Below are 15,691 nucleotides of genomic sequence, written 5' to 3' on the forward strand. Positions count from 1 at the left end.
CCGTGGGCAGTGAGGCTGGGGCAGAGGGGGCTGTATTTCAAGCTGGGGAGTTTTATCCTTGCGCGGGTTGCAGGTTCCCTGTGCAGAGAGTTTTCATCTGTTAGGCCTGGAAACGCTCTCGTGCGGTGCAGGCATGGGTGGCTGACGCGGTTCATGGTGCTCGACTGTAACTGATTAGAAAGGCAGCCTTGAAAGACCTGCTTTTCCTCTTCTTTCTTCCCCTCCACGCCTGAATGTGTCCGGGCTGTGTGGCCTCGGAACGCAGGAAAGCCCGCAGCTCTGGGACCTCAGGCCCCGGTGTGGGAAGCACGTGGCAGTGTGGGGAGGGGATGTATTCCTAGGTCTCACTATCTCTGCGAGCCCGACGGCAGAGCCTGTTGAGAAGGGGGCAGTCGGGCGTGCTGGGAGAATACCTACTGGCAAATGAACGTAAGGCAAAATGTGGGTGGTTCTGTGTGAAGAACGAAACAATGTCTCGAAAAGAAGCCAGTTGCTTCCTTCCTTCGAGTGGCTGCAGGTGCATGGGCGTCAGCCGTTTTACACAGCAGCCGTGCCGCGCACAAGGCAGGAGGCAGGTTCCCGCAAAGAGCCTGATGATTTTAGGCTCCGAAAGACTAGGAAGTGAACAGGTGTTTAAAATAATCTTGCTCCACTGTGCGTAGGGGTGTGGGATTGGAGGAGTTCTGTGGGGAGCCAGTTCCCACCTGGGCTGCTAGTTGTGTTACACAGCTGGTGATGGCTCTAGCAATGGGGGCTGCTGGGTACCAGCTGCCTGTGGATCGAGGCACTAGCATCTTTCCCCTGCAGGGAAGATTTTGTTAGCTAGAATCATGCAGAAAGCTGCAAAAAGCGATTGCCAGTCAGAGCAGCATCTTAAGGTTTTTTTTCATAGAATATCAGGGTTGGAAGGGACCTCAGAAGGTATCTAGTCCAGCCCCCTGCTCAAAGCAAGACCAATCCCCAACTAAATCATCCCAGCCAGGGCTTTGTCAAGCCTGACCTTAAAAACCGCTAAGGAAGGAGATTCCACCACCTCCCTAGGGAACCCATTCCAGTGCTTCACCACCCTCCTCGTGAAATAGTGTTTCCTAATATCCAACCTAGACCTCCCCCAGTGCAACCTGAGACCATTGCTCCTTGTTCTGTCATCTGCCACCACTGAGAACAGCCGAGCTCTATCCTCTTTGGAACCCTCCTTCAGGTAGCTGAAGGCTGCTATCAAATCCCCCCTCACTCTTCTCTTCTGCAGACTAAACAAGCCCAGTTCCCTCAGCCTCTCCTCGTAAGTCATGTGCCCCAGGCCCTAATCATTTTTGTTGCCCTCTCCTGGACTCTCTCCAATTTGTCCACATCCCATCTGTGATGGGGGGCCCAAAACTGGACACAGTACTCCAAGTGTGGCCTCACCAGTGCCGAATAGAGGGGAATAATCACTTCCCTCGATCTGCTGGCAGTGCTCCTACTAATGCAGCCCAATATGCCGTTGGCCTTCTTGGCAACAAGGGCCCACTGCTGACTCATATCCAGCTTCTCGTCCACTGTAACCCCCAGGTCCTTTTCTGCAGAACTGCTGCTTAGCCAGTCGGCTAAGAGGTTAGGATTTGGGATGCTACCAGAGAGCCAACATTTTGTTAGTCTGAGGTGTACGCGCCTGCACACACGAGTACAGAGTGGGATGAAACACGAATGCTGCTCTGGGATCTCCGTAAAACAGCGTCTGAGCGAGAGGTGGGGCAGAGAGCTAACTCTGACGGCAAGTTTTCCTCTCCATCAGGCTGGCACAGCTCCAGTGAGTTCAGGGGCCTGGCGCTGGTGTATGTGAGAGGTGAGTGCAGCCCAGAGCGTTAATAGATAGTCACAAGTGAGAAGGATTCAGCAGCCCTAGTTTTCCGTGTACAGTACCGGGTCTGTATTTCTCCTGCCTCCAGCACGCTGAGCCTTTCAGCCCTTTAATGGTGATGAACAAAGCAGAAAGCCTGGATGTGTCCTGCCTAAAGAGCAAGGAAGGCTACAAAGATTGAAGTTGTCTATATTTTTACCTCGGCAATCTGAGCCATATCAAGTCTTGTCTGTTCTGTTCCTTGCTGAGGGTCTGTCTCGTTGGAAGACCGAAGATCTAGAGTGGGAGCTTTCTCAGCTCTTACTCGACACTGTAGGTGTCTTTTTGTCAACTGTGTAATTCAACAGCTGTTAAACAAAACAAGTCTGAACCCAGCCACAGAGCCCCTCCCCTCTCCGTTGTTCACTTGCAAGGTATGTGTAATGTTCTCATCCTGCCACTTCTCCAGCCTTCCATCCCGGCTTCCAGGAAGACCAGCTCAGACAGGTCCTGATTGGCTAATGTACAAACCAAGGAGAGAGAATATAAGGAAAAGAGCCTTCTGGAGCCAACTGAAGGAGGCAGGAAAGGACCCACCGCAAGTTTTCCCCTTTTGCTGGGCGCCCTTAAGGCGCAGAGGGTGGCTCTGCTGTGGTTTCCTTGAGCAGCAGTCTGGGGGCTGCAGGCAGGATGCGCCAGTGACGGACATAGGAGACAAGCTTCTGCTGTGCAGGGTGTGATGAGTTGGGGCTGTATCTGTACAGGCTGTGGATTCCGCTGAATAATGGGAAGCTTGTTTTGAACAGTCGCTGTGTCGTGAGTGCCTACGTATCGGTGGACCCTCCATTCTGAGGAGTCCTGTAGTAGGTACGCACCAGAGAGAGACACTAGAAGGTGCTTGGGATTTAATGACCCTATACAGGTGCAAACATCTGGGACACTGGATGAGCAGCATCCTTAGAAAACCACTTTAGCCGATTCCTCTGAAGGGTGGGAGCTGGTAGGAGCAGTGGAAACAGCAGGAGTCGAACAAAAGTGGCCACATGACTGGGGGGGTTAAAGAAACACAGGAATGGGGCCAGACAAGAAAAGGGAAGCGTGGGGTCGGGAGACAGCCAGGTCCCAGGAGCTGGGTGAGGGGCCTCATGGGCAGTGCAGTCCTGCCCGCTTCGCTGAGCCCACGTGGCTCCAAGGACTCTGGACAGCCCAGCCCAGAGAGCTCCCTGGAGTGATGCAGGAAGGGCGGCAGGGACGTGTGCCAGATGTGCATTGTTCTGTGATCTGTGCTGTACGTGACTGAGTATGAAAGAGCAGAAACGTGTGTGTGACGACTGCCTCGCAGCCCGGCCTGCCCCGAGCGCCTCACCAGGAAACCAAACGCTTCCCATCTTTTGCGGGAAGGGTGTTTGAGTCACTGGGGTGTCTCGGGGGCCAGTGCTGGTCCTGGAGGCCTACGGCAGGTGGGCTGAGGAGCTCTACTCTGAGAAGGTGGAACAGATGGAGAGTCAGTGCCCAGGAAATGTGCCAGAGGCGCCAAGAGAGAAACCAGTGATGCAGCCGGCTGAGACTCCTGCAGCTTCACACGCCCTCAGGGATCCGGAGCAAAGAGGGTTTATTCTCCTCCCAGCCGTGGGAATAGGTAGCAGGAAGCGGGTGCTCGCTAGGGTCTGTGAGGCAGGGGAGGTGCATCTTAACGGCGCCTAAAGAAACCGTAGAAAGGTTTCCCTGCTGCCTTTCAAACCTTCCCCTTTGATACCTTTAATACCTGGCCTTCCTTTCAAGCCTTCCCCAATGCCCTGTCTGTCAGCGCCTCTTCAGAGTGCACGAAGCCGGCTCAGGCATGGCAAGCAGTAATCTTGCTAACAATTCCCTTCCATCACAGGTTATGAAGGGAAGCCATCTGTAAATGGGTTTCTCTCTGAGACAGCCCACAAAAGGTTTTCTTCCATCGGCAGCGAGCGAGGGAAATTAGCAGGAGATGGAGCGGTTTATTTTGAACTGCACCCCTCTTTCAAAGTTTGAGCTGCTAATTAAAAGGAGAGAGCCGGGGAAGGCTGGCAAACTCAAGTATTTAAATAGGAGATTATCTGATTCTGAAGCTCGCTGCAGTGCGAAGATGGGATCGTGCATTGGTAATACAGCAGGGACTGATGGGCTTATGTGCGGCGCCTTCTGATCCCTCCCTCTACTCCCATTTGAGCAGCAAGCTGCGTTCTTGGCCTGTTTGTCACATGCCATGTAAGAGGATTGCCCAAGCACTGATCTGCCCAGCCGCAGAGGTTCGGGTTACTGGCTTTTGGCTATTCAAGGAGGCCACTGGCTTGAATGCGATGAAGAGAACTCAGCTCAAAGCTAGCCAGCCATCGTGTGTGCACAGTGCACGTTGTCCCCACCGCGTCTGCATGCACGTGCTCACCCCCAGCCTGGGCATAAGCGCACAAAGCAAAATCAAAGAGGAGCCCAAGGAAAGCAGTGGAAACTTAGTGCCCGTGTGAAATGCCCAGCCCTCGAGTGTGCGTCTCCAGCAGGCCCACTCTGCCTGTCGGATGGCGTTTGTCTCCTGTCCGTTGTCAATCTTGGGTGGCTTGGGCTCCTCAGAGTGGCTAGAGGACGGCTCGTGGATTCAGGGAAGCTCTTTTATTGCTTGGAGAAAGGTGTGTTGTGCTGGTACCAGTGCCTGGTACACTCCCAAGGTCAAGTATTCCTCCTCGGAGGCCAGCTCCACTCGCCAGAGCTCTTGGCTCCGAAATGCTCGTTATTGTGTCCACAGCCTCTGCACATGTGCACAAAAGGGGCCGATTCATTGGTCGAGGGTTGTTCTGACTGGGGGATTCTTTCCCTCTGCCAGGAAACCCGACACAGGATTGAGAGACGAGGCCATTGGAATTGGGCGAGCGGACGCTGACAAACTGTTCTGAAGTGGCCTTGCAGAAGGCCGTCGTTTCTCCTTCCCCTTTCCTCCAGCCGTCTGTGACTCAGGCTTACGCCCCAGGCATGGCGGCTAACCCCTGAGCTGCACCCTAGCCAGCCTCCCCTCCGGCTCAGCACTCCCTGGTCTGCGGCTCTGTGAACGAGTGAGGACTTGAGGGTTTGGCCAGTGCCTCTAGGAAGCGTCCGTTCCGAATGCCCCCATCGGAGTATCTCAGCGCCATGGATAACGTCTAGGGGGAAACAAGCACTAAGGAATCCTAAATCAGCACAAACTGAAGGGCCTAGTGGCCGTTCAAACGGCCAGGGGGAAAGGCTGCCAGCTGGGTAAAGGACGATATGCCAGACATCCCAAACCGCCCCGACAGACACAGGATTGAGCGAGGTGCATCTCGCCTCCCCGGCCGCTGGACGTGTAGGTGGAGCCCTGCAAATCTGCCGCTATCCGCAGACCACGTTTGATCAGATCAGATGCGGATACACGTTTTGTATCCGTGCAGGGCTCTGCTTGTAGGTTTGATCCCTTCTCCCAACCTTTCCTGGCCCTTCTTAGGCTGGCAGCTCTTGGGGGCAAGATGTCTCACTTCCTAGATGTCTATCGCTCCCAGCACAACAGGCTCCCGATCCTGGGGGTTGGAGCACAAACAGTGTCAATAATGAAGCTCTGACCCCGCTCAGCAGCGAGATCAGACATAGCAGCAGCCTGCGAAGGCTTCAGACAGTGTTCAGAGAGAATTGGTTTGTGTACATTTTGCCCAGTAGCACAGAGGCCGTGTCTCTTGCTAGGCGATGATCGATATGGTGGGAACGATCACCACTTAACTACCTCCCGAGGGGAATTCGCTAACGGCCGCGCCGCGCTTTGCAGAGAGAGCAGTGAGTGGGGCTGTTCTGTGGCTAGAGAAATGAATCGTGCAGGGGTAGAGAGGGGTGTCATGAGCCTGTGTCAGGAGAGACGAGAGAGTTGAAATGTAAACGGGTGTAAGCTCCTTGGGGCAGGGAGCATTGTCTTGTTCTGTGTCCGTACAGCTCCTAGCGTGACGGGGGCCTGGGCCGTGACTGGGGCTCCTGGGAGTTATGGGAATGCAAATAACAACTAACGATGGGGTGGCCAAGTGGCGGCAAAGGGGGTGTGATAAAAGGTAGTTCCCGAGTGTTAAGGCCAGCACATTAACCCCCACAACGGCCTTGCTGTTATCCCAGCGCCTACCGGCCGTGTGGCTCCAACTCGAGTGACTCGCAGCAGGCTGGAGTTTAAAGCAGATTGAGCCCGGTGCAGGGTGAGTCCGTGGGATGAGCGTCGAGGTCGAGGTGCCTTGGCAGTGCAGGATGCAAGGAGCCCTGAACTGGAACGGCTGGGGGCAGAGCTGTGAGAGGCAAGTTTGCACAGTGCCTCTAGTTTTGTCCGGATTTATCCAAGGTGACCGAGCCCTTACGTTCATGAGCTCGTGGCCATCGGGGAGGTAACTGGCCTGAAGGCTGCAGTGTGCAGGGTTGTGTGCTGAGCCCCCAGCCGCAATTCCACTGGCTTGTGTGTTTTCCCCCAACTGTCAGGTCTGCTCCTTAGCCTTAGGGTCAGGGATGTCCCCATGTGTGTCTGGCTAAAGCAGGAGCCAGAGCTGCATTGCTGGCAGCCCCTTTCGCTGCAGGTTGGGTCCCTGGGCACTGACTCCCCATTCTGTCTTCTGATGCCGTCTGCAGGTCTTGGAGGTTGTGCGCGCTAACTACGACACGCTGACCCTGAAGCTGCAGGACGGGCTGGATCAGTACGAGCGCTACTCAGAACAGCACAAGGAGGCTGCCTTCTTCAAAGACCTGGTGAGCTGCCTTCCTGCTCTGCCGGCCGGGGAACAGCCAGCGCCTCGCTGCCCGGCTGTGACAGCCTGGGGCCCCGGCTCAGCACGCGCAGCCTAGCCAGGGCATTGCTCTTCTCTGCGCATGCAACTGGGGGAGGCCCTGGGGGTGGGGCAGCCGGGGTTAGAATCAGGAGATTGCAGGTCTCCACTGCGCCAAAAGCCCTGGAACACCCAGTGCTGCGCGTGGTTTGGCTTGAACCCCTCGGTGCCAGCAGGCCAGTCGGTCTGTGTCTCCCTCTCCCCTGGGAGAGCTGGGCCAGTGCGTCATGGGGAGCTTGCACTAAAGGGAAGCCTGCCCGGGGCATCGGACAAAGCAACGTAACATACTTGTACTGCTGTAGCAGGGCCACAGAAACACGAGCGGACATGACGCACAGCTCTGGCCAGACGCCCTCGTCCTCGTCCGCCCTTCGCCCTGTCCTGCAAAGCGGAGACTTGAGCCCAGCAGGAAAGGGGACAGAGTCTCTCCTGGCTCTCCCAGGCAGCAGGGTGCAGGGATGGGGGAAGTGACGGTCACACAAGCGGCACCCGGACAGGATTAGACTTGGAGTAATCCTGGCTGGTTGGCCAGGGTCGCCAGCAGCCAGCTCCCCAGGGGCTGGCTTTCGAGTGGTTCCGCTCACCTGACTGGATCCCGCGAGAGCCTGCACCATAGCTGGCTTGGGTTGATTATCCCTGGGCGGTGTCTGTGACTCCAGAGCTGGGGAGTCCTCCCACTCCAGTGGGAGCTTGCTCCACCGCTGAGCTGCTTTCCAGCTAATTTCTCCTGCTAGTTCTGTCCCGGCTGATGAATGAGTAACTGCTCCCTGCCCACTTTCTCACAAGCCGTGTGAGCTGAGAACAGCTCTGCCTCCCCAGAATGAGCTCACCTGGGGCTCTCCGCTCCCCTCGGGGGCTTAGTTACTAACCTTTTCTCCTTTTTGCTGCTCTCCTCTCAACTGTGCCTCTGTGTGTGTGTGATGGGTGAACACAGTGCAAAGAGATCAGCGTAATGGCCTCCTGTGTTATACACATGGCTCTCAGTAGTACAACCAGGGGCTGGGACAGCATCTCACATCCCACCCTCTCCGCCCCTCCCCATTCTCCAGCATTGCTCCGGCTGATTACTTCCAGCTTGCACCATTTAAAGTGGCCCTGACTGAACCTCAGACTGGGTTTGCAGTTGGCTAAGATTTTCTCTTTAACCATCTGCTCTCCAAAATATCTGCAGCCCTTCCCAGTTTTGTCTCCTCTAAGAATCTGATTAGCATGATCCAGTCCCTCCTCCAGCTCCCTTATGAAAATTTACCAGAACAGGTTCCTCTGGGAGCTTCCTTCTGCCAGACAGGAGAGCACTGATAATTACTGTCTAAATGTGGCAATTTACCCAGTTGTGTATCTGCTTAATCCACATTTCTCTAGCTTCCCCGAGAATATCACGTGGTACCATATTAAACCTTCCTGACTAACAGCCATAGAAAATCTGCTGTATTTCCACTAAGCTTGTTCTCCCACCACTGAGAGGAACCGAGTTGATTAGGTATGATTTGTCTTTGACAAACCTACTTAGCCTTCTAGTCATCACTACCGTAGTATTTTTCCTCTCGGTGCCTAGAAACTGCTGGCTTTACGAATTGTTCTAACAGTGTATCACGAGCTCCAGTTAAACGTACCGGGGTGCCGTTCCTGGCTCTCCCATTCTCCCCATAAAAACTGGGCCTTTGGCCGCCCTTTTCCAAGCCCCTGGATCTTCACTAGGACCTTTGGAACGGCGCCTGTGCTGGGAAATACATGGCCCGTAACTCCACTGGTGGACGCTGCCAGCGAGCTGAGACTTGGGGGTTTTACCACCACGCCAAGATGAGACTGTGACAGAAACGGCCGCGTCCTGCCCGTGCTGCACTCTCTGGTGGAGCTGCACTGGAGACAGCACCACTCAGCTCCCCGTGGTTCCCGCACTCCTGCTGAGCTGAGTCTGTCCGTTAGTGACGTACCCTGTTTCTGCCCAGTGACCTGTGCCCCTGCGTTAAGCCTCCTGCTGCAAGAACCTTTTTCAGCAGGGAGTGAGGCACGAGAGCCACTTCTCTCTTCAGCCTTCTCCACGTGTCCCCTTTGCTCCTCCCTGCGAAGTAGTGAGCACAACTCCACTTCGTCCTTCTCAGTGCCTCTGTGCTTAAAAACCCGTGTTCTCCTCCGGCACGGCCTTGGCCTCTCCGCTGCCCGCTCGCACCAATGGCAGGGAAAAGCTCCTGGCTTCCACCATCCCCTTTGAACCGAGTCCTCAAAGGCCTGAGGTGCTGCAGTCACATCGTGGCGAAAGGCGACACACAAAGCGGTGGGGTGGGGGGTGCAGATTGGGCTTTCAGTGGATAAAAGACCCCTAGAAAGTTTGGGGGGGATTTTCCCTCTGAAATCTCAGGCCCCGCAGCCCCCTCCGGTTTTGTTAGGGGTCTCGGGATGGCGATTGAAGCAGTGGGTGTGTTGAGACTTTAACAAAGGCTTCCTTTCCCCAAAATGTTAAGTGGTGGTTGTTGTTAAATAGCTATTGACAAAAACCAGAGTTTTAGACAGTCTGACTCTGGGCTTGTCGCCGCAGGAAAATTGCATGAATAATTAAAGCAGCATAAGCCCCAGTGTGCAAACTCTTATTCTGGGTTAAAAGCTGCATATCAGTTGGGAACAGGTTTAAATTTAACCCCCAAAAAGGTGCTCTTAACCCGAAACCGGAGTGCCCCATGGGGTAGACACAGTTTTACAATATTGGTTTGAATTTAAGTTAAACCAGAGCAACTTTCCCATGTAGACAAGGCCTGCAAATCCCTCCCCCTGAGTTGCTCCATGTTCACGCTCTGGGCGCCGACGACCCCATCATTGCGTTAGTTCTCTCGGGACCTGAGCTCTCCACGTGAACGAAATCCAGTGAGAAGCCAGGAGGCCCCTCTCTCCTCCACAAAGGAACAAGACAGCCTGAGCTCCGTTTCCTCCCCCTTCCCAGCCCGCCTAATGAGGCTTCATCTGAGTTCGTTACCAGTGCAAATTTGGTCCCATTCCTAACGCCCCCCCGAAGCCTCGTGGCAGGCTCTGGATTGGTCGGGTGGGTCTGACCGTCAGGCAGTGGACGAGAGCAGAGGTTCCTGAGCTGCACCCCACGGAGCAGGCCGCCTCCGAGGTCCCCTGGTGCTGGGACAAGGGCTCAGCTCAGGGCGGGGGGCGTCGTTTAGCCCCCCAGCCACCTTCTGCAGCTCCCAGGGTCTGGCCCACAGAGCTCCTGACAAGCCAAACAGCTGGGCAGAGCTGCCAGCTGCCCAGGTGTTACCAGGTCAAAAGTCAGTCCCCTCGCCCCGCCGCCCCATGGCTCACGAGGAATGGGGTGGAGGACATGCCCCCTCCCACTGGCTCTTGCTGGCCCCAGGGCCACCACAGGGTTCTGCAGAGCGAAGGACTCCGAGTTGGGGTGGCAGATTCAGGCCCGCAGTGACGGTGCCATCTCCAGCCGCCTTAGGAGAGCTGGCTTTGCGCGTTCCTGGTTAGACAAGTCTCTGGGCCTGATCCCAGAGGGGGCAGCACGCCCGGCAGGCTCGGGCCGTCTGGCTCCAGCTGCTGATCCAGCCTCCCCGGCTCACTGGCTGCAGAACTAGTGTCACTCCCGAGCCAGAGCCGGGTGTAACTCCGTGCTGTGTGGGGCACACGTTCCCTGCCCCCCAGGCATGCGCCACACCTGCAGTGCCTGCTCAGCACTGCGGCTTTATCTCCTCGATCCCAAGGCAGCACAGTAAGTGAGCACAGTAACTCATGCTGTGAAAGAATCAAAGTGCAGCTGGCACTCGCAGGGGGCAGAGTTAAGGGGGTGTGGGCGCCCCTGCTGTACCCCTCCGCTCTCGGGAAGGGTTGGGTTTCCTGCAGCTCTGTTTTCTGGGTTCTAACATTTCTCTGTTGCTGAACTGAGACGTGTTTGAAAGGGAACGTGGCTGCCGTGGGTCTGCAGCTAGCGTCGCGGGGGCTGGGTTCCCTCCTTCCTACTCGCCCTTTGCATTTGATTTAGACAGTTTCCCCTTTGGAAGTGCCCAGCTTTCCGAACTGCCCCTCCCCCCCTTACCTTAGCACTGACAGACTAAACACACACCCAGGCTACTCTGCTTTCCAGGGCTCTGCAGCATCCACCTTCTGCTCCGGTTTCACTCGAACCCGCCCCCGCTAACCAGGTCAGCTGCAGCCGCGTGGTCCCAGGCCCAGAGTCGCTGGGAACCCTGAGCCGGGTGTTCGCGTCAGGGTTGCTTTGCAGTGTCCCTGTGATCTGAGGCAGCCGTTCGCTTTGCATGGAGCCAGGCACGGCGGGGCCTGGACTCCCTTTGAGGCCTGTGGGGGCTCCAGGCCTGGAGCGGGGAAGGGGATAGTGGGGGCAGGGCAGGCATCCGTCCGGGCCTGGAGCGGGCAAGGGGAGTAGTGGGGCAGGGCAGGCGTCCATCCGGGCCTGGAGCGGGGAAGGGGAGCAGCGGGGGCGGGGCAGGCGTCCGTCTGGGCCTGGAGCGGGGAAGGGGAGCAGCGGGGGCGGGGCAGGCGTCCGTCCGGGCCTGGAGCGGGGAAGGGGAGTACTTTTGAAAGCAGGAAGCTCTAGCTGGTGTTGGCAGAGCGCCGGCTCTGGAAGGGTGCAGGAAGGAGGCTGTCTGAGGGCTTGTCTACACTTAAAGCGCTACAGCAGCACTTCGGTTCTCCCATCGTGGCTGTAGATCTAGGTGGCAGGATTCCTCTGTTGGCCTGGCGCTGGCATCGGGGGGCTGAGGTGAGCTTCACTACACCGCTCAGGGGTGTGACTCAACCGAGTTCATTTTCTAGTGTAGACCAGGTCTGAATGTATCTGCTGAGAAGATTCTGCTTCGGCCGCAGCTAGTGACCAGGTTCTGCCTCAAGCCTGACACACGCGCTCCCCTGTAATTCTCTCCTCCCTGCTGGGCTGCCCCTGCAGACGCTCACCGTGTTTATGTAAAGAGCCAATCTGCTGGTGCTCCTGACTCAGCTCTCTCCCAACCAGACCCTGCTGCAGCCACTTCTCCAGGTTACTTGTCTGTGGTGTGGAAAGTTGGAGCCCAGAGGAGTCGCTCCTGCCCCGTTCACCGGGAGGCCAGGGGCATCTGGATGAAATGTCTGTTTTCTCTCCGCCAGGTTCGATCCATCAGCATCAACGTGCGGAGGAACCTTGCCTTCAACACGCTGAGCCAGGAGGTCCTGCTGAAAGAGTTCTCCACCATCTCCTGAGCCAGAGCCGCTCAGCTGCCGCGCGGGGCTGCCAGGAGAACAGCCCGTCTCGGTGCAAGCACTGCAGAGCTGCGGCCGACTGCCCCTCGCCCGCCGAAGGGACTGCACTGCCTGGGGGCGCCTGGCTGCTGAGCGCTGGATTCCCAGTGCGCGCGTTCCTCCAGGAGAGACACTCCCCATACGTACACGCGGGGGCAGATTTAGCTGAAGCAGGGACATTGATATGCTGGAAGAGCAATAGCATCATGGGGCCAGGGCGGACGCTGGATGCCATGGGTGTAGGTAGCTGCTTGGGCTGCAGTTCCGGCTGAGGACTAGCTGAGAGATTCCCTTTTGGGGGGGGAGGGGTTAGCAAGGCGGAGAGCAGAGCTGGGGGGTTTTCCTCCCCTGAGCAGGGTCACTCCAGATTTGCTGGGGGGCATCTGGGGAGAGATCGCTCACCTTTCTCTGCAGGAAAAATAAATTTCCTGCCCCCATCCACCCACGTTACAGGGACTAAGCACAGGGGAGCGGCACTGAGCAGCCATCGTGTGCTGGGAGCTGCTTGGCTGTTTAGCATGGATCCCCCAGAGCCCCATCCCCCCCAACTCCCTGCCCAGCAGCCTCATCACACCCAGGTGTGGGGGGTTGTCTCACATCCAGGGCACTTGGCTGAGTCACTCTGGCCTGATCCTGCCTCCTCCAGCCTGCCCGTGACGTGCGGCACCAGAAGGTCGTGCGTGTGCTGCAGGCTGCTCCGCCCAGGCCTGGTCTCGGGAATTTCTCAGCTGGAAAACGTCCCCGTGACACTCACTGCTCCGGCCCAGGAGCCAAGAGGGGTGTTTGGTTGTAATCGCTTTCACTCTGCTCTGGCTTTAAGGCTGGGCCTGTCAAATCAGTAGATGTTCCCAGAGCAGGACCGGCTCCCTTTCTCTCTCCCCCTCCCCCTTCGTTACCCCTCAAAGGCTCTGCACTGCCACGACTCTCCCTGGCCCCAGAGGGCTGGGCTAGCCGAGCCTGCGAGCCCAACTCTCAGCATCCCCAGTGGCCGAGCGGGCCCAGTGCCTAGATCTTCACCGAGTGGCTGGAGCAGTCAGATACGTGCACCAACGTAACGGGAAGCGTGGGAGGGGTTCGTTCATAGGCCGGTCCAGCCTCTGCAAAGCGCTTACGGAGACCGGGACAGAGCCTGTCCTCGGGCAGTGTGACATGCAGCCGTTCTGCTTTATCTGCTCAAGCACCGAGCCTTTTCAGAACGGTCCCTCTGCACTGATTGCCAGGCCGGACAATGGCTGTGCCAGCCTGCCCCAGCAATGAGACCGGGCCGTGTGAACGGGCTTTCGACACGCTTGCCCCGTCAGCTCCACGGAGTGAGAGCGCTTTGCAGACGTACTCAGCGGAATCCGGGCTGAAGTGCGAAGCAGAAGCCGGCTGCCAGTGCTGTCATCTGCATCCACCTTTTCTAGAAAACAATAAAGTGCCTGGGTGAGAGGAGGCGGAGACTCACCCATACTCGCTCGTAGCCCTCTCCCCACCATGGGCACGGGAACTGTCCCAGCTCAAACGGATCCTTAGCCTCCTGCCGGCGCACCAGGACTGCAGAACAGATGGCCTGGAGCCCAGCTGCCGTCCAGTGGCTCCTGCCACTCTGAGCAGCCGACCGTTCGCCTTGACTCTGAGCTCCCCGGCTTGTCGCAGCTGCAGCCAGGCATTTCATATCACTCTCCTTCGTTTGCGTGACAGCGTCAGCGGGACGGCCGCGTGCGGCTCCCAGAGCTCGGCCTGCCCCAGGCGAAGCCAGGTCAGCCTGGCGTGAGCTGATTCTTCAGCAGCGTGTAAATGCAAGGAGCTGGAAGTGCCGGCAGCGGGTGCACCGCCATCTCCTCTGAGTCCTGGGGAGAAGCCTGCCTGCTTCCGTTCTGCTGGGCTCACTTTGCTGAAGGTGACTTGAGCTGCATCCTTTGGTCCTGGTACCAGCACCCCCCCCCCCACACACACACACGCACCTCAGAGGGGGCTGAGGAGGACTGGAGCACTGGGTCCCTCTTACGGATTCAGTTTAGGCTGCACCTGGAAAGGTGGGGGCTGGGAGCAGGGCTGACACCTCCAGAGCCAAGGCAACTGACGCAGTGTCTCAGCTTGTCCATCTCGACCCCCACGAGATCCCCTCTCGTGCCACGCCCCTTCCCTGGCTGACGGGACGGCAGCAGGGCCTGCTCTGGGATCAGACCCGAGGGCAGCTGCTGAGCCAGCCTGCGGGTGACACGTGTCTTGTGTAGCGTCGCTGAGCCCAGAACTGAACTAAATAAACAGAAATATTTGGCATAGCACAGAGAGCTAAATAAACAGGAATATTCGCCTTCCAGGGGCAGTGGCTGTGTGCGCGCTTTGGGGAGCAGGGATTTGACTGGGGCCTGTTCTCCTGGTGCGCTGGCCTGCCCTCAAACCATGGCACGTGCCGCCTGGCCAGCCAGGAATCGTGGTGGGGCAGAGCGAAGGGGTTTTGCTGGCCCTGCTTCTGGCTTCCGTGTGTGTGCAGTACCCTGCTCCTGGCATGCACACGAGACTGCTCCTGCAGCCTCTCACTCCCCGAGGCCGTGCCAGCTCCCAAGTCCGCTCCCAGCCACACACAAAACTCTTACCCGAGTCCGGTGCCTCCCCGTAGGCAAGCTGGGGCTGGGTTCAAACCCAGCTGCTGTATTCCCTGGGGCTGGTAACCCTCCTGCTTTGCAGTGCAGACACAGGCAAAAACCATACAAGTGCTGCTAGTCCTCCAAGGCCTTCCCACCATCCCCCCATGCCCGGGACAGACGTGCTCCCGCAGTTCACTGGGGAAGAATCACAGAGTGGCTCAGCTCGCTGCAGCACCAGGACCCCAGCGACACGCCCCGGAGCGCAGCACCAGTGAGGACGCAGTAGCTCGGGCAGAGCTGGGCCGTGGGCTGCTCACACCCTGGGAGGCTAACCCGGGGCTTAGACCTGATCCCAGGACAGCGTCCCTGAGTGTGGTGTCCTGGAGACAGGATGCGGCTGCTGCATATCCCAGCTGTGCCCAGCCCCAGGCGTTACCAAGACTCCCGGCTGCTGGGTGTCCCAGCTGTGCGCGGCCCCAGGCATTACCGCGTCTCCCGGCTGCTGCGTATCCCAGCTGTGCCCGGCCCCAGGCGTTACCGTGACTCCCGGCTGCTGGGTGTCCCAGCTGTGCCCAGCCCCAGGCATTACCGTGACTCCCGGCTGCTGCATATCCCAGCTGTGCTCGGCCCCAGGCGTTACCGAGACTCCCGGCTGCTGGGTGTCCCAGCTGTGCCCGGCCCCAGGCGTTACCGCGACTCCCGGCTGCTGCATATCCCAGCTGTGCCCGGCCCCAGGCGTTACCGAGACTCCCGGCTGCTGGGTATCCCAGCTGTGCCCGGCCCCAGGCGTTACCCAGACTCCCGGCTGCTGGGTATCCCGGCTGTGCCCGGCCCCAGGCGTTACCCAGACTCCCGGCTGCTGGGTGTCCCGGCTGTGCCCGGCCCCAGGCGTTACCGCGACTCCCGGCTGCTGGGTGTCCCGGCTGTGCCCGGCCCCAGGCGTTACCGCGACTCCCGGCTGCTGGGTGTCCCGGCTGTGCCCGGCCCCAGGCGTTACCGCGACTCCCGGCTGCTGGGTATCCCGGCTGTGCCCGGCCCCAGGCGTTACCGAGACTCCCGGCTGCTGGGTGTCCCAGCTGTACCCGGCCCCAGGCGTTACCGCGACTCCTGGCTTTCACAACTGGCCTGCCCCGTTCCCTGCACTCCCCTGTGGGAGGTGCCCCCGCTCTGGTCCCTGCTGGCCTCCCATTCGGCTCTTCATGGCCTAACCCGCCGGCCGTGCCGGGAGCGGCTGCTTTGGAGCT

The 15,691-nt window shown here is 58.2% G+C and overlaps 1 protein-coding gene across 3 annotated transcripts in view; it reads left to right on the plus strand.

The window, feature by feature from the left end:
- The window catches only part of ARMH3 (armadillo like helical domain containing 3), a 165,881-nt gene extending 150,991 nt beyond the window's left edge, over positions 1–14,890 (plus strand). For 2 of the 3 annotated variants that reach the window (XM_039547833.1, XM_039547832.1), the window contains exons 25-26: positions 6,449–6,565; positions 8,198–9,214. In XM_039547833.1, the coding sequence (XP_039403767.1) occupies positions 6,449–6,565; positions 8,198–8,446 (366 nt within the window). In that variant the 3' untranslated portion in view covers positions 8,447–9,214. Of the gene's footprint in view, positions 1–6,448; positions 6,566–8,197; positions 9,215–11,742 lie in introns of those variants that run through there. The other variant, XM_039547834.1, reaches the window with a different exon arrangement.
- Positions 14,891–15,691: the final 801 nt, after the last annotated feature.

Source organism: Mauremys reevesii, linkage group 7 (assembly GCF_016161935.1).
Source record: "Mauremys reevesii isolate NIE-2019 linkage group 7, ASM1616193v1, whole genome shotgun sequence".
Classification (NCBI taxonomy): domain Eukaryota; kingdom Metazoa; phylum Chordata; order Testudines; family Geoemydidae; genus Mauremys; species Mauremys reevesii.